Source organism: Zosterops lateralis, assembly GCF_965231275.1.
Source record: "Zosterops lateralis genome assembly, chromosome: Z".
NCBI classification, from domain to species: Eukaryota; Metazoa; Chordata; class Aves; order Passeriformes; family Zosteropidae; genus Zosterops; species Zosterops lateralis.
In genome coordinates, this window is record NC_139800.1 from 75,621,410 (window position 1) to 75,640,572 (window position 19,163).

At 39.4% G+C, this 19,163-nt stretch overlaps 1 protein-coding gene across 1 annotated transcript; it reads left to right on the forward strand.

Annotated features, from left to right (window-relative positions):
• Positions 1–19,104, forward strand: TMEM167A (transmembrane protein 167A). The gene is made up of 4 exons (XM_083883895.1): positions 1–67; positions 9,993–10,102; positions 14,929–14,963; positions 18,436–19,104. Exons 1-4 carry the CDS (start codon positions 65–67, stop codon positions 18,504–18,506), a joined length of 219 nt encoding a protein of 72 aa, XP_083740021.1. The 5' UTR covers positions 1–64; the 3' UTR covers positions 18,507–19,104.
• The last annotated feature ends 59 nt before the right edge of the window (positions 19,105–19,163 follow it).

Below are 19,163 nucleotides of genomic sequence, written 5' to 3' on the forward strand. Positions count from 1 at the left end.
GGCGCGCGGTGCGCGCTTCCGCCCGGGTCGGCGGCCGGAAGGTGATGTGGCGGAGTGCGGCGCGATGGTAAGCGCGGGGCCTGCCCGGCCCTGCCCGCCCGGGGCCGCGTCCTTTCCTCTCCTCTGCCTCTCCGCGGCCCTGCTCGGTCCCCGGCCGCGCCTCCTGGCCCGGGAGGGACCCCCAGAGATCGCTCACGCCTCAATCCGCGGCCCGCGGGAGCGGAGCCGCCCCAAGGCTTTGCTGGGAGTAGCGCGGGGCGGGTTTGCTTCAAGGGGTTGGTGACAAGGAAAAAGACACGTTTTGTGTCTGTGCGGGGCATCAGCACCCGGTGTGAGGTCGGTCAGGTGCTGTGCATGTCCCTCACGGCCTCCGGACGTCATTTTTTACCGCGTGACGTCATGGTGGCATTATGTGACGTCACGCTCAGAGCAGTGCGCCACGACATTGGCCGCTTTTCAGGGGTGTCATCAGAGGCCCAAGTCCATTTACTCGTGAAAGCTGTATGGATTATGTATAAAGCTATATATCTTATGTGTGTGTGTATATATACACACACCTATATATATATATATATATATATATATGAGAAAAATTTTATACATATATATGTGTGCGTATATGACCCTTGGTTTATGTTTATTAAAAAATTATATGCCTACAGCATATATAATTTTTAAGATTACAGAAGCATATGTAATATAACTTGACATATAAATACATATTATTAGATTTATTATTAAATTTATTTATAGTTATCTAAATAGCTAAAAGGTGTAAATACATAAAAAAACCAGGTAAGTACATGTGAAATAGAATATCTGTGCTTATATAGGAGTCTGTTATGTGTGTAACAAATATTTGTGAGTATAAAGAAGCTTACATAGATATTTATAGGTGTGTGCAAATGTATAATTGGGTATTTTAAAAATTATATATTACCAATAGACCTTTTTCTATAAATCACATGTGAAGAGTGTGGGTGTATTTATAAAATGCATATATATAAATATATACATTCTTTATGTAGAGTTGGTCTAGAGGCACATTGGTACTTAATTTTTTGTCTTTTGCCCATTTTTCCAGTCTCTGTGCAGGTAATATAAAATAAGGGTTTGCATTTCTGTCGTAGGTAAACAGTGAAATACTTTTTCCTAGTCAAGGCTTATACATTAAATGTTTATATATCAACAATATTTATATGAGCAAACACATGAGTTCAACATTAAAAGGAAAACCAAAGAATAACAGAGTTAAAGTAAGTTTTTCCTGTAAAAAATACATGTTTGTCCATAACTTCAGCACTGAGTTTGTTTTAAGATAGGAATCTTTTTGACATTTTTCTAATAATCAGAGAATGGTTTGAGTTGAAAGGACCTTTTAAGATCACCTGGTCCCCCCCTCCATAGGCATTGGCAGGTTATCCATCACTGTGTGGATGCTGTGCAGCTCAATGGAATATTGCTGCATTTCCCTTGTATTTACAGAAAACATCAGTATCACCTGAAGTTTCTTATGGCCCAGTTCAGAAAAGGGTTCCCAGGCTCCAGATCTTGTCACCAGCAGGAAATTACTGGGAGTTGCAGTCTGAGCATTCCCTGGCAGATCTTTCAGATGAACCTGCTCTGGTGTGGGGCTCCAAGCAGAAAACAAAGGCCTTTTTTTTTAGAATGAGAGGCATAAATTGTCTCAGGAGATCTAAAACACACATGGAAAAAGCAAGAGACCTCTAATCAACACCATGGAAAGGTGAATGTAGAGAATTGCAGCAGCACCTCCCTCTTCTTTATTGTACTTGAAAGGGTTTGAGGTGATAGAAAAAGGCAGAAAACTTGGTGAGGCGTTGGTGTTGCTCAGTGATTAAATACAACTAATTATTTAATATTGCATTATTATGTAATTTATATTTTATATATTTTATGAGTGACATGTAAGAAATATATAACAGTGACTTAGAAACAAAGGTAATGTTTAAATATAAGAGTATTATGGCAAGTGTATGAGATTCTGTTAGGATTGTCTTCTCCACCTGTCCATGTTCCTTGCTAGAGGTTACTCTGTGCCTCAAAGACCCTGAAGCAACAAACTCTTCCAAGAATGGTTTGCTTATGATTTTATGTTGAAAATAAGGTGAAAATAAGTTTCTTCAGCGTTCTTGTGATTTTTGCTGTGACTGCAGCAACTTTCCAGGACTTCAGGTTCTCCATGATGCCACCTCTGGTGTCAAGGCATTTTAGGAGGGAAAAAAAAGATAATTTTTGAGCTCATGTTTGGCTGTGAGAGAGGAAACAGCTGCTGTCTTTGTGTCGTGAAATGGAAGAGATTAGAGCTGCATCTCCAATTTATTCTTCTTGCCCAGAGAGTGAGAGCTGCAGTTCTGGCAGACCAGCAGCACTCTGAATAGCACCAGTTTCTGAAGCATGATTTCCAAAGGACTTTATCCCTTGGAAACGCTTCTTCCCATTGTTTTCCAAGCTTCCTTACCACGTCCTTCCTTGCTGAGCAGATGAAAACTTGTGCTGGGTGAATGGCAAGCTGCTGCCAAACAGGGGAAAAAAAAAAAAAAATATATATATATACACACACACACACACACACATATATATATGTATATGTGTGTAAACTGGCTTTTACCTGTCTTGTCTTTTATGTGAAAGCAGAAATTGTGGAATTTCTTTTCCTCTTTACTGCCAATGGATAGGAAAAAAACTCATCATTTTAACTTAAAACAAAACTCTCACTATTTTAACTAAAAGCAATTGTGGAAGTCAGTAGAAGCTTCTCAGTGGATTCCAAACTTGATGGACATGGAAGGGATGCACCAGGGATGTACATCTCCCTCGTTTATTTAGGAGCAGAATGTGTGTTGCTTGCTGACTTCCACAAATCAGTTTGTCCTGCCAACGTTCAGGATTTTACTTCTGAAAGCTCAACAGCAGTTTTCCTGGTGGGCTTGAAAACTTTGCCACATGCATGGATGGAAAGAGGGAAGAAGCCAAAGGTAACATTAAAGTTAATGATGAGCCTCTCACCTCTTCAGGTGGGGTCTTCACCTTCCTTCATTGCAGGAGTGTGAAGTTAGACTAAATTTGGTGATGGAGAAAATTTAAAACAAGTGCAGAAAGCTTGACAAAAACAGCTTCTTCCCCATCACCTTCTGGATGCGGCTAATCCTGGCCCCACTTTACTATCCAAAAATTGATTTGGGAACCTTCCACAAGGACAAACATTTCTGTCACAGTCTTTGTTGCTCTCTTAGTGTGGTGTTTATAGAAGGAAGGGGAGTTGCTCATAGAGCCAATTGTAAAAACATTCATTAGTAAATATTATTTCAAACCAAGCTGTCGGATATAAACATACCAGAACCCAAGACACTGCTCTGAAAAAAAGAGCTTTCAGGAGTCTTCAAGTACAGAGTTTTGTGTTTCTCATATTCAAAATTACAAGAAGGAATCATTCCTGATTCAGATTTGCTGGCAGCTTTGTTTTATCATCAGCTAAAGGTACATAGGTTTAAAAACATCTCCTAGGTCATCTTACAGACTTAAAGTGTCCTTGTACTATGAATTTATTTCACTTGAGGTGTTCAGTGTAGATAACTCTGTCATCTTAGAGGATGATGTAATGTTTTAGTCCTGTGCTTATTGGACTGAGGAAATTATTCTGTCAATGTCAGGTGGTCTCTTTTCGGAAGAGTAGGATGAGTCTAACAGGATGACACTGGTTGTGAGAAACCATTTCTTTGCTAAATGCCATAAGAAAGTGAATGTCACAATTTAATTTTTTGGTTGCCTGCAGCATTAGACACGACGCACATTCATTGTAACGGATGCAGCACTGAATATGTTTTTCTGCTAATGCAGAGAGCTGGGCATTCAAACTCAACAAAAGTTTTTGATTTTCAACCTTGTGGTTGTGGAAACACGGTGGGAACAGCTGTGAAAAATGTTACCTGTCTTCCAGATGTGAAATACTCAAACCATGCACCTGAACCTCTGCCAAACAAGAGACTTGTAGAAGTGCTGTGGACCTGTCCAGGGCCATGGGGCATGACAGGCTTATCAGAAAAATATATACTTAGTCAAGAAATAATGACAGGTTCTGCTGTTTGTTTTCCATGCTTGAAAGAGATGGTTCAACTATGAATGAACAAAAAAAAATTTCCATAAATAGTATGCATAAAATATTTACAGTTCTGTTTTGTAGTTCTTAGGTAAATTAAAATATATCTTCCTTTCTGAGAACTTAGACTTTTTCTCATGGCCATGTTCACATTCCTGTAGCACCTTCTGTTACAAACTCCTGATATTTGCATGCTGCTTTTATTACAGGAAGGATATCACCTAATTCGAAGTTTAATATGACTCTTAGTTTTTCCGTTCACACACAGGTTTTACTGATTTTTCAGTTTCAGTAGTATATTTGTGGTGAACTAAACATTGTGGTGTGCAACTTCAGACAAGAGAGTTACTTTTTTAAAAAAAGGGTTATTTAAAATACTGCTTTTATCCAATGGGATAAGACAGCAGAGGAAAAATATCTCTGTAAAATTTAAAACTCTATAATCTACAGAGAAGGGCTGGGGGAAAAGGTATTATAAGCTTTTGTTGTCATATCCACCATAATTCTTTGATTTTTTAGTAAACCTGTGAACATGCACACCTTGGTGCTACAGTGACCCTGGTAAAAGACTTTAATAGTCACTTTGTTTTTTATAGTAAGATATTTTGGTGAAATGCTGTATCTGTTAGTTGCTTGCATCTAAAGTTCAGTTTTCAAATGAGATATTTGGACAAAGAGGAAGGAATTCAAGCAACTGTGAAATTTCATCATCATTGCCTTGTGGTGTCTTTTCAATGCTTTGAATTACAGTAAAAATCCTAAATGTGCTAAAGTCAAGAGCTTTTTATAGGAGAAGGGAATTGTGTCCATATGTTTAATTAATTGTTGAATTGTTTGAGGAGACTGGTTATGTTTTAAATAGATGTATTAGTCTTCAGTTGACTGGGAAGCATACATGTTAGCTGTGCTTTCCATTTAAACTTGACAGTGTGCTTCTCCAGGAAATGACTAGGAAAAACGTTCCCTGTTTCTCTAATCAAGACTTACATTCTGTGACTGCAAAAATACACATTTTAGACAGAAATCTGAATGAACATTAAATTTTGTACTTAAATTTGTTGGAAATGAAATACTGAGGAGAACATGCTGTAAATCCAAAGTAAAGTCCCTATTTATGCTGGAACAACTGCACTGGCTGGCTGGTATTTGGATACTTACTAACAACCCTTGCCTAGTTTTGTTGTGCACTTTTGCCAATAATTGCTTCAAACTTAACTAATTTGTACTTTTTGTAATTTTTTATAGTGCTAATTAGCATGCCTCTTTCACAAATGCTTGTTTTTCATTCATTTTGATCAGATTGTATTTGGAAGCAGTGGGAAAAATATTTTTTTAATTGGTTGGCAAATAATACAGATGCGTGTTTTAATTAGTTTTTAGCAATTGCTTTGGCTTTCAGGTTGGGAGTAGTAATATGTGATTTATATCCTATTATTTTTCTCAATATTATACTCCTAAAATTTTGGGGTTTACTGATGAAATAAGAATTGCAGGGCCTAATGGAAACCCTAGATAATAAGCGTTTTCTCTTTCAGCTTTGTAAGGACCTCTTCATTAGAATTTCATGGCTTGGTTTAACTTTTCTGTGATTAAATTTTTATCAGCTATTGCTTAACTAAAGTTTAACTGCAGTATGTAAGATCTTGCTCATATTCCAGTATGACAAAGGCAGCTGAACGATCAGGTATCCATATTTGGCTTCAGAAAGCATAATCATTCATCAATTTTATTATATTGGGGCAGAAAAAAAGAGAAAACTATTCTAGAAAGACTGAATATTCTGCAGTGTATTACACAAAGATTATACTTTCTTTGAAATATTTCAATTATTTATCTGTGTTTGCCCACAGGAATTGGTTATTACAATAGTAACCACAGGGCAAAGTTTTGCAACTTGCTGGCATTATGATGGCCTTTGCTTTTATAGCACAGATGGATGAAATCATCATGGTCACGCTGCAATCAGAGATAAAATAATCATTTTGCAAATACTTGAAGACTAGGGAAGGTTAAGCTTTGGTTTCAGTACTAAGTCTGCTGAGATAAACTCAGAGCTTTTATGTAAGACTTTCTACCAACCCAGAAGGACAACAGCATAGGGTTTATGTTCTCCTCCTGCATGTTTTCATTTCCTCTGGAACCATGATAATGGCTGATTAATTTTAAACAAAAGTGTATGAGGGAAGGGGAAAATCAGCAGGTCCTTCATGACACAGAGTTGCATCAAAACCAGGGTGTGATTTATTACTGTGCTACCCAAGGGTTGCATCAGTAAGTGGTTTATGAACATAGTGCTGTCTGCAAGGACAGAGAACTGTGTCTAAAGGAGAGAATATTGGGGTAATGGAGTGAGTGAAAACTGCAGAGATGGATAAATTAGTATCTCGTCTATGGCTGTTGTTAGTGTAGAAAAGTGTTTAGAATTAGTGCATTCATTATGGCTGTTCCTGCATATTTAATTTAATATTCTTGTGAAGCGCAAGACCTGTTGATAACCACAACTCTGAGCTGCTGCTTTTTTTCCTCTGTCCAAGTGTAGTAAATTCAGTGCTGAGGGACAGCATTGTCTATGATGAGGTTTACAGGAGCTGTGCAGTTGTTGTCGTGATTTGCTGCCACAGCCACATAGTTAATTTTTAAGTTTCAATCAACACTTATTAAAGTACATTAAATCTCAGTCTATACTCAGATGGGAGTACATTCAGACATCCTAGTTGTACCATTTGATTTCCAGCTACTGTATAATCCCATGAGTATTTATTTTAATACAAGCCACTGCTGTTAAATCCAACACAGTAAAACTTTCAGGAGTACTAATTCTTTATGCTTTATTATATGGATTTTTTTAGTGAGATACATTATAATCAGGAAATAATATTGAGGCTTTTTTTAAAGGCCTGGTTTTGGGAAGGATTTAAAACAGCCTTTGGGCATGTAGTTCTCAAAGCTGAGGTTCCTGGTCTTAAATTTACAAAGACATTGGGAAAAACCTTGGCTCATGCAAGTTCAGGTGAATACAATACCTCAACCTCATTAGTGCTGCAGTTGGTGTGATGGTGCTCCACACAGAGGGGAGACAAGGAGAATGACACAGGATGGAGCAACTGAGGTGTTCCCACTATGTCAGAAATGCACCAAATGCAAATGTAGAAAATTTCAGCCCATGGAATTAAAGCTTGCACTGTCTAAAACCAGAATAAAATGGCAGTGCTGGTTCTTTCTGGTGTTGCAGCATGAGTCTTAGGAAGTTGTCATTTCACCTTCATGGGGACACGGTCTAAGAGGCAGCACTGGTTTGTCCATGTGCTGAGATTGCTTTGTAGTGGGAGTGAATCTCACAGGACCTACTGTAAGGCAGTCAACACAAGTCAAAAATTTCAATTAATACATTTTCATCAGAGGAACCCAGTCTAAATAAATCAACGGCAACACATCTACGTTGTCCAAGTAGCTTGGTATGTGAATGCAGTGTTTTTTAAAAGGATTCTGAGCAATGTATAACTCTTGCAGCAGCTTTTAATTACATCAGTTGGAGCAGCCAGATGTAGGTTTCTGCTTTCTGTGAATTCAGCTGGGCCATGAGAATTACTTCAGATGTGAAGCCATCTAATTCAGGAATAACTCTCATTTCCAGAAATCATAAGCAAGTTTTGAAGCACATCTGTCCTTTCAAAGCGGTTGTGCAGATAAACGTGTCACTCAGAGCACGCTTCAGTGGAAGGGCAGATGCAATTACAGCAACGAATATTTGGGGAAACACGTGGAGACCCCAACAAAGAGCAATTATATGCAATTATATACTGCCCCAGTTGGTTGGCTGATAGCACATTTCATGAGTATACATTTACAGCCCCTGCTTAAGAGGAAGCAAGTGTGCCCTGCTGCCATTTTGCAGTGTCGGAGCGCCCGGTGCCGCCTCGGGAAGCAGCTGCAGGAATTCATGGGAACGGGTGGCTGGCAGCCGTGGGGCTGTGAGCTGTCAGAGCAGCTGTCTGTCCCGCAGGACTGATCGAATTAATCAGTTGATAGTCAGTATCTGGTTGTGCTGAGAGGCAGCCGCTCCTGGATCCGGCCCCGCTGCGTTCCTAGACCCACAGGAGCCAGAGGGAATTGAGACTTCCCTGGTTTCTGGAGCTGGCAGAAACTTCTGCTGAGCACAAAGGCTCCAGGGGCTGCTGCTGAGGATGGCAGCATGTTGTCCTTTGCAAAGAGTTTGTCCATTATTTATGACATGATGGGGCAGAAGGGGTGGCTAGCTGAGCTGAAGTGCTAAATTAAACATAGTTTAGCAGAGGCAGTGGTACAGGAGAAAACCAAGCAGCCTCATGTTTGGGACAGAAGGACTGCCTTTGGGTGTGGGATCACTGCTCCCTCATCACAGAAGGGGTGGGTTTCAGGCACGCTGAAATCTCCTGTAGAGATTTCCTGCAGAGTCAGAGCAGTCTCTGTAATGATGCTTAACAGAGTGGCCTGTTGGACCCCATTAAGTTAGATACTGAAGTTACTTTAGATAGCTGACCCTGCCTAAAACATGTATTCAAACCGGCAGCTCTGTGCATTGTTGTGGAGTTCATATGATTCATGGAGACTTCTAAATAAGCTAAGGTATTTTGTTTTGTTGTTGATTTTGGGGGGTTTTGGTCACCAGGTTTTTGATCTCAGTATCAGAACACTTATGTGTGCTCCAATGGCTTTCCTTCTACTAGAGCTTCTCATTTTTCTCTCCTTATTTCCTGCTAGCGCCATGCTGAACTAGAATATTGTGATTTTCTTTTATAATTCTTGTTAGCTAGATAGATTTGCGTATCAGGGCTTCAAAACATTATAATTTTGTGACATAGGAAGAAAGCACATGCACATCAACAGAGGTGTGCCTCAGGCTGTGTGGAAATGGAGTGTCTGATGTGCCCTATAATATGCTTGGAGAAGGAAATGCCAATGTAATATGCCTTCCTAAGTGCTAAATATTTACCTTTAATTAAATACCACTACTTGGCCAGCTGGGTTGAGCAGTGTGAACACAGGAGACAGAAGTTCATCAGAATCCCAGAACAAAGAGTGAATTTATTGCATTTGCTTTGACTTTTTTTTTTTTTTTTTTTTTTTTTTTTTAGCTTACACTAAATCAGATTTGCAAATAAGCGTAGCAGTGTGAAGGTAAAATAAAGCTTTTTGAAGTAAGAAATTGCCTCTTATACCACCTGGTGCTGTTACACTGACCAGAATGCCAGCTGAGACACTTAGAAGAAATCCCAAAACTGTAAAAAAAGGGTTTATGGGATGCACTTTCTGCCTATTGCTGATACTTTGCACTTTAGTAAATTGCCAAATATTGCAGCAATTTCTCAAGAATTTTCTCACTGCCACTAGACCAATCAGTTTTTGCTATCAGCAATAGAACTTTACTTCTCAATCCTAAGGCAATTTCATCCATTTCTTCAGGATTTACTATATAACTAGCACTTCTGAAAGTGTATTTACAATAAAGATGTTCTTAATTTAAAATCAGAATGTTATTTGAAAATAAAAGTAATTAGTTATCATAGTTCAGGTGGGCTTTACGTATATATTTTTACAAACCTGTTAAATTTGGCCTGTAGCCTTTAAAAAGTGGTATATTAACAAACCTCCTGCACAATTTGTGTTATTTTTTGTCTTGGCTACTACTGGTTTACTTGCCAGTGAGTCCTCATCTCTACTTTCACTATCACCACCATTTTACGTTGATGCAAAGGTTTTCTGGCTCATGGCCGTTGTAGGTTTCATTTTTGATGTTGTCTAAGGGGTCACCCATTTTTTTTTCAGAACTTCTACTTGAAAAGTTCTTCACTGCAGAGATGTAATTCTTTGTTTTCCTGATTCTCTTCCATAGTCTGCCATCTTCAACTTCCAGAGTCTGCTGACTGTGATCCTGCTGCTCATATGTACCTGTGCCTACATCAGATCCTTGGCTCCCAGCTTACTGGACAAAAATAAAACCGGGTATGTGGCCTGATCATTTCAAACATCCACAAGCTGTGTGGTTTCAACTGCAGCCTTTCAGCATCTCTCGATGAAGTTTGTGATAATGCAGATCCTGCTTTGAAATTTTTCTCTCTTTAAAGATAAAAATCTTAATTTTGTACCTCACAATAGAGTGCAATAAGATATTGGCAAGCACTTAGTTGCAATTTCATTGAACGAATTTATTAACTCGCTAACCTTGCTAATACTGCATTATTAATCTTCTAGATTTGTAGCTTTGTTGTTAGATGCTTATTAGAGATACAGAAATGAGAGACAGAAATAAAACATTCTCCTACATGTGGCTATTGTTGCAATGATTTATTTCTGATTCTTAGGATGGGTAAAAAACCAGCAGAAACTGGGTTTTTGTTTGTTTTCAAGATAGGCGTTTTGCAGATACAAGTTTGAAAAGCAGCTTTAGCAATAATCTGTAACTAAAAGATTAAATATTTTTTAAAAATACTTTTTTAAAATAAGCAACACGGTTCTCTTGTGTGGTCTATCAAACCCTGATTTTGTATTCTCTAAGGTGAAGGAATTTCTACAGGAGTTTTTGAATTCTTCTACAAACCTTTTTTTTTTTTTTTTTTTTTTTTTTAATCATATGGATACTAGCTGTGATGAGCAGAACTGCAATTTAAGTGTGGTGGGTTTTGAGTAACCGTTGGGCAGTTGTGACACAGAAACCTCTGGGGCTGTCCATAGAACTTCAGTAATGCTGTCACCTAAGTTTAGTGAAGGGAGATGGCATTTGTACAAGCAGGAGGTAATTCTAGGTGGAAACACAGACAGGCTTTTGGATGCTGAGAGTTTGGCTTCTCCACTTTTTCCATTAGGTCATTTCCTGTTAAATAAAATGTTCTTTTTTCTTAAGTGTCTTCCATCACTTTTGCATGTAAATTCAGAAGTGTCCAGTTTTGAATAGACTGTTGTGACCAAGAACCCTGAGTGTTTGTCTTCTGAAAACCTTCGTTGTAATTAACCTCAGCAGTTGCTGTTTTATTATCCAGGTTTTTTTTTTAATTTTAGCGGTGTAAGATACCCAAGGTACACCAGCCTTTTTTTTTTTAATTTGGAATTCTGACATGAAAACACTTGTGTCCTTCTATTTGAGGCCATGAAATTGGCCACTGACATGAGAGGTTTCTTTATATGGAAATAAAGATGGAAGAAAAGATGACTTCATGAAGGACAGGGAGTGAGGGGACAAGGGGAGTTTGGGTGTCTGCTGGTGGAAGATAACAATAGTCAATGAGGTACACACAGTAAGAAGTAAGAATGTTTATTTTACTGATTAAAATTTTAGTGCTGTTCTTGGCAAGGAGTAGTTCCTTTAATCTGGAGCTACTCTGTTTATTCTTGAGGCAAATCTGTCTGGAGTACAATAGAACTCTCTTCATAAAACATTTCCAAAGGGTGCTGACACTGTGGAGGAGTTGGGCGTTTGATGTGTAGGTTTGTATTTATGTAGATGTAGGACATACAGTTTTGTTTTATATCTGTATTTGTAGACTACGTTGTACTGGAGAATAAAACCTTGGCCTGGAAGCAATGAAATTTGTTTCCTGTGTGGTAGATGTTTACATGGAGCTCATATGGTGCTAAACCCCTGTCGCTCTCTTCTAACACACTCCATGCTCCAATGGAAATGTCTGGACATGTGGGATAAAACAAATTCTAGCGATATTTCAGTTTACCACAGAGATGCTCTTACCTCATCATTCCTGCTCCAAATTAAAGGCATAAAAAATTAGCAATAAAATACTGAAGTGACGGAGAAGAGGAATGTTGATAGTTATTCACTGTATTTCTGAGTGGTAACTTTGCTGAGGGTTTAGGTCTGTTGATAATAAGTGAAGAAACATTTCTGTTGGCTGAGAGATGCTGTTGCACAGTGATGTCACCCATCCTTATAACCCTGTATTTCCTCCCCCTCATTTCTGCCAAAGTGTGTCTTTTCCTACCAACCCAAACAGAACCTTAAACCTTCATTTTCCCTGAACGTTTCCATGTGCTCGGTCCTGAGCAACAGTGTTAAAGGCTGGGAAAGCATGTGGAGATTTACTGTTTCATGCTAACTAGAGGAGAATGTGCACCACAACATAATTCTCTCCTCCCTGCTAACCAGAAAGATGTGTTAGCTCATGTGCAGCAGAGATCCCCTTTGATTTTCCATCAGCATTGCAGTGGGGATGTCTCACACTCCCTCCTGCAGTGGCACTGGGCTTCTCCTGGTGAACACATGGCATTTTTCAGCACACTCAGCCTTGTCTAAGGCTCTCCCAACTCCTCCTCAGCTTAGGAGGTTGCATTTATTTGGGTTTTTTGGGTTCTCCAGATCAACACCACCAATTTTCATGATGAGCATTTTTAGCGTTCAACATTGAGAGCCAGGAACATGCAGCAGGTCGTGCACATTTGGGCTGTGGCTGCTAGAAAGGAGCAGGGATGCCAGACCCACACCTTCACCTGCATCCAAACAAGGATGGAGCAGGCACAAAGGGCAGAGAAGGGATAATGCAATTACACTGAGGAGTTGCTGCAGGAGGAATTGTTTTGGAGCAGAGTTATTCAAGGTAGCATCACTTCTGTAATAAGCAAGCAGGTTTTGACTTGAAGAGGTTCTTGTTGTGGACCTGAGATGAGCACTAATGGAAAAACCAGGGGAGCAGGAGGGCTGCACAGCTTTTTCTGCAGTTGGGAGCTCCCCAGTTCTTCCAGAAATTATATAATCAGAAGGTCCAGAATTTAATCTGCTTCTGCTCAGCAGCAGGTTATGTGCACAGAGGTACTGAACTATTGCAGTAACACAAAATCCTCTTGAAAGGTTCTGGTGTCATCATGGGAAGGCTGGTCAGTCCTCATGTCTGTGGCTTCAGGTTCATAAATTGTTAATTCCACTTGTTAAGGGCATCTGGTGAAACCTATCCTCTGTTTTGTACCTGGCACATCAGGTAGGAAAATTTCTGTTTTCACCAAGGGAGCTTTGTAGGGCAGTGTGCAGTAGTGGCTTCACATTAGGAAGAAGAAAAAATAACCTTGCTGAGATTGTGAGGCAAATTCAGCAGACTTCCAGGTTGCCTGAAAGGGTTAATATTCTTTTTCCCATGCAAGATTCTTGAAAAGTATGTGAACAGAAAGATAACAGCTTACTTCTTTGAGCTCCTGGGCAAGCTTTTGAGAGATGGCAACATGAGAAGCAGGGCTGCGGAAGTTTTTCTGTTGGGTTTTGCAGCATTCAGTCTGTAAATTCTGATTTTACTGAGAGTGAGGAACAGTTCTGAGAACCTGCAGTGCTATCAATGGAGCACTTCAGGGCTGTGTATTTTGCTCTGTAAGATTTACACATGAATGCCTTTCTACCTGCATGCATCTTCAAAAAGTGCATAGATATCTTCAGGTTACTTTATTGTATGACCTCTTAGCCTAGAAAAGTGTGGTGGTCTTTATGAAGGATCATTACTTCTACTTGTAGAGCTACATAAAAGCAGGGGAAAAAAAGAGCTTTGGTTGTACAAAAGCATAGTCAAACCCAAATATGTGTGTGTGTGTGTGTGTATTTTGTTTGAAGTAAAACTAAAATCTAAAGCGCAGATGAAAATGCCGTTTTAAAAATGGAAATGGAATGCTGTTCGTGATGAATTGGTCAGCAAGGGGTGCATAAGTCAAAAAGCATTTCACTTTCAGTTTGAACGCCTCAGTCACTTGCTGCCACACATGATCTTCACCTTCCCAACACTGAATCTTTGTCTCAGAGATAGAGGCTGCTAAATGGACAGAGAGATGCTGAAGTAAACCAAGCCCATAAAGGAGGACATAAAATGGAAGTAGCAGAGAAATAAAATTGCACAGTGTGTTGACCGCCCAAGCATCCAGGTGCAAACCTACCTGTCTGCCTTTAAATTTGTTAGACATCTCAGAGCCCAAAAAGGGACAAAGACAATCAGTCTTTGTGGGTGTAAGTCCAGAACATTATTTTTGGGTTGTATCTACTAGCTGCTTGATGGCCATTCTCCTAGTGTTTCCCCACAGTGTTCTGTGCCATACTATGAAGGAAACCTTCCTACAAGCTTTGAAGGGCTGAAATCTTCTTACACAGGACGCCTCATTATTGTTCCCCTTGTCTTCCTCAGATCCTAAAGCAGTCAGTCTCTGCTCCTCCGGAGTAGTCAGAGTATGAGATTATTTATAAAAAGTATTAGTATACTTACTAATACACTTATATTAGTATACTTGCTAATATACTTACTAATTATAATAAGTGTAAGTATTATAATAAGTATAAGTATGAGATTGTTTTAGTTACACAGAGAAATTGTAGGTTTGTGACATCCCTTTGGATGTTACCTGCGTTGAATTCTGCTTTTCTCCATTGCTTGTTTCACTTGTGAGAGGTAACATCCTGGGCAAGCAGCACAGGAGAGGCATGAGCAAAGTAAACATTGGTAAAGGAATAAGAAAGAACCAGCAGAATTGGGAAGATTTTTTTCCTTACAATTTTTTTCTGGCGTACTTTATTGTAGATAAATACAGGGTTCTGATGAAATCTTTAGATCTGGAACACAGAATGAATTAAATGCATCTTTGCATGCAAAAAGACCCCTGCTAGACTAGAACTTTGCCACTTCTGTAGTTCATAGTCTCTACCCTTATGTGCAGGTATCTGCTATTTTGTGGTGTTCAGAAGAGAGTCAAGTTGACAAATTACTGTCAATTCAGATTGTTTTAATGTAAAAGAAAGAAAATCAATTGACTTGGATGTATTAAACCAAGAGCCTAATGATTTTATTTTATCTTTACAGACTGCTGGGGATATTCTGGAAATGCGCCAGGATTGGTAATTCTTTTTTTTTTTCTTTCAAAATCCTTAAGATCAGTCCTTTTTCTAGCATAATTTATTAGGTTAATGTTGCCACATAGCAATGAAAACCATACACGTCCTTCGTCTTCAAAAATGCAGGTTTTAACCTCCATGAAATGGGCAGGATATTGCTTTCGAGATTAGCATCATGGAGATCCTGCATCTTTTCCTGTCAGTTTATGTATCTGATGTTATATTTTTAAAAGTCTTTTGCACTTCTTGCCACATAAAATAACCAAGAGTTATTTCTTACATGCAAAGAAGTCAGTGATTTCTTATAAACTGCAGTCCGTTTGAAGTTGTAATGGACTGTTGAAAAAAAGACAGATACTTACGATACAGTAATAAAATAACACAAAGTTCATAATGCATTAAGGTTCTGTTTAAGCATAAATGTGGTTTTTTTTCCTCTCCCTTCTTTACTTAGCTTCTGTGCACTTTTGAATTACACAAAGCTGTTCGTGTCAAGTGACATCTGCACACAGGCTGATCAGCTCTATCTGATTCTTGACATTTTCCCATAACATTGGTTTTATATTTATTTTAATCCTTATCCTGAATTTGTTTTGAGAAGGAAATTGGAATATGCAACAGAAGTTTAGTCTTAACATTAAGGTATATCCACGATTTAGAAAAAAAAAAAAAAAAACTACAAACCCATCATCAATGTTCAAATTGCTCTGTTAATTCAGAGCAGAAACTTTGAACTTGTAATTCTAGATCTTCCTACTTGTCATTGAACCTAAAGAAAGCCTGTATGATTCCCTTTCTGCATTCCCAAGCAGAACATTTTACAGGATATCAAAAAAGGATTGACCAAAAAAAATAGGGTTTTGGTGAAGACCAGTTGTTAAAATGATTGCAGATATTGTCCTATTTAGATAATAGACATAGCAGAACCAATTTTAGCACTGTAATTGAAAGATACCGGGAAGGCAGCAGCTGTCAGAAGTGAATTTTGAGCTATACCAGTGAAAACAATTGCAAAAATTAAGCTGCTTTAGGGGTTTGTTCAAGGCTGAAGAGAGTACCTCACCTTACCTTGCCCTTGCCATCTTCTTTGAAGTCATTTAAGCGCAAGGATATCTTTTTCAATTTGCTGTGTTTCTTTTGCAACTTGCATCTGGAGTGGACCACATTGACTTTCTTTTAGACAAAGTGAAAATGGGCTTTGGAGATTATTCCTGTCATTTTGTGTACGTTAATCACAAAGGCAAGTAGAAAGTGTAGGTTTTAAAAATGAAAATGTCTACTGGCTTCCTTTACATTTCACATCCCTGGTATGTTTAAACAACCTTTTCACATGTACATAAGATCTTAATCACAGGCAAGTGGTTACATATTTACAAAGTTGTGCAAAATAATGTTTAATCCTGCCACATGGTGATTTCTCTTTTAAGAAAATTAAGAGCAGAAAAGCATAACCCATATGAAAATTGTAATACCCTGAACCGTAGGAGTTGGACTTCCTCAAAATTTATTTTAAACAGATGTGAAACTGCAGACATTAATTCGTTCAGTTATTTGAAGTTTAATTAAATATATGCCAGATCATGACAGCATCTTGTAATGTCACGGGGCAATCCTGTGTATGGGAGGTGTCATTGCAAGTATTTTATTTTTCTTTTACTGTGGAAAGTTTGTTCCCTCTGTTTAAAGGTCCTGCTGGTAAAAAAAAAGATTGGGGTGTTGGTTTTTGTTTCTTTTTTTTGGGGGGGGGGGGGGGTGTTTTTTGTTGTTTTTCTTTTGGTTGGTTGGTTGTTTGGTTGGTTTGTTTGGTTGGTTGGTTGGTTGTTTTGTTTTGTTTGTTGTTGTTGTTGTTGTTGTTGGGGGGTTGTTTTTTTTGTTGTTGGTTTTTGTTTTTTTTTTGTTGTTTTTTTTTGTTTGTTTTTTTTTTTTTCATAAAAATTGTACCATGGTAGACTTGGGAGCCTTGGTGGGTTTTTTTCTTTAATATTTCTCTGAAAACCATGTCTCTGATAAGGTAGTTTGTAAAGACAAAAGACCTCACGCAGTAAAGGGAAATTGAACTTTGCTTAAAGCAAACAGCCCCAGCTCTGTCTTTATACTCCTGAATGTGTAAAAACAGGGATCTTCTCACTTGAAAGACACTTCAATTTCAGTATTAACACTCCCTGGCAGTTCTGTAGGCTGGGGGTACCATCCACTGTTGGTCTCTGCAAGGAGAATTGAGTGGAACCATGAAAAATAAAGTTTAGGTGTAAAAACATCTTTCAGATTAATGGAGAAGGTGCTCAATTAAGTAGGTACCAGTCTGATTAACATTACTGATGTTTTCCTGGTTGTGTTACAGTTCCCCACATAAGAATTTTTTTTTTTTTTTTGGTGAAAAGGAGACCTCTGGTAATGTTCTGTGCTGGACCAAATGGGTGGAAATAGATCTCTCATGATTGCTTTTGCCATCAGATAAAAGTCTATTAACGGAGCAAACTTAACTTTCATCCACAGTTTGCCCTGGAAAATGTGACACCAATTTGAAAGATTCAGAAAATAGAGATGGTCTGTGCGACTTCTGTGATCTGCTGACCATTTTTATCATGGAAATCTGTGGACCAGACCCTCTCCACATGCTAACAGTGTTATGTCTTCTTAGCAAAGCAAAAAAAAAGACAGGAATCTGGCCCTGTCTGGGCAGCTGTGAGCTCACTGCTCTGGCTGCTACATGACAGCCTGCATGGAAGAGTCACACTGCAGGTGACAGGTACCAGCCCAGACAGCAGAAGCTGCACCTCAGCTGATGCAGAACAGCTTCTGAGCAGCCACAGAGGAGCAGAGCCAGCAAAAATGGGGTGTCCTGGGAACTTTCCAGTGCCTGCCCCCTGACTCTGGCACTAGGAGGTTGCAGGAACATAAAACTGCACCTCAGAAAAGGTGGATTGTAGTGAGATGGAAGCCCTTACATGGGCCTTTCACAGAGGCCCAGAATCACCCAGTGCCACTCCCTGCTGTGGGCAGGGACACCTTCTACTATCCCAGGTTGCTCCAAACCCTATCCAGCCTGGCCTGGAACACTTCCAGGGATCCAGGGGCGGTCACAGCTTCTCTGGGCGCCCTGTGCCAGGGCATCCCCACCCTCACAGCCAGGAATTCCCAATATCCCATCTGTCCCTGCCTTCCTTCAGCCTGAGGCCATTCCCCTTGTCCTGTCACTCCATGCCATTGTTTACAAGTCCCTCTCTTAAAGCCAAGAGCCCCAACTCTGTTTTTCTGTAGCAAAATAACCTGTCCTACATCGAGTTTCCCCATTGCCCATGCATATTCTTTGTGAGTACACAGCTGTACTCCTGTCTGCCTTTCTCCTGCTAGAAGTGTTGAATACCAGTTTGTACGTGCTATGGCACAATTACAGCATTAGACCAGGAGCAGGTAGGTCTGCTTAGCCATGCCTGAACTTTTGTTTGTTCTGGGTTCTCTCCCCTCCCTGCAGGTGAGCGGAAAAGTCCCTACGTGGCTGTGTGCTGTGTGGTGATGGCCTTCAGCATCCTGTTCATGCAGTAGCAGCTGGAGAGTGTCTCCAACAGCAGATCTGGTGTCAGGAAAGGATTGGAAGCCTCACCAAGTCTCCTCTCACACGATGGATAACCTGTCGCCTGGTGGACACCCCTGCACATGGACCAGCATTAGTGATCATAACCCGGATGAGATGTGCTTGTTAATGTCAGGTCACCACTGACACTCCTGCTGTAATTCATGGAAGGGTGTCTGGTGCGTGTCTTGAGTTTCAGGGGATCTCTTTTTTTCTTTTTTTTTTTTTTTTTTTCTTTTTTTTTTTTTTACACCATGCAGTTGGAAAGGCTTGCTGGTTTTAATTCTTTAAAATTTCTTTTCCAGTAGACTCGTTGAATGAAACCTTAAAATGGTAAATTAGCTAGAGCAATAAGACCTGACTTTGAAGAATAAAGAGCATTTTGACTCTAGGGGATGTTTATCAAAGTATTTTTAGCTCTTGCTGCCTGAACAATTCCTCTCCATTTGTAAGTGATGGCTCTGACCTAAGTTACTCTCAGCTATTTGTTTCTAAACTTGTAATTACTCAAATAATCTGTCAATATTTCTGTTGTTAAGATAAGATGTGAAATAAAGGCAGGGACCATAATTGTAGTGATGTCTCATTAGCTGCTGAGAAGGCACAGATGGGGGATCTGGGACACCTGG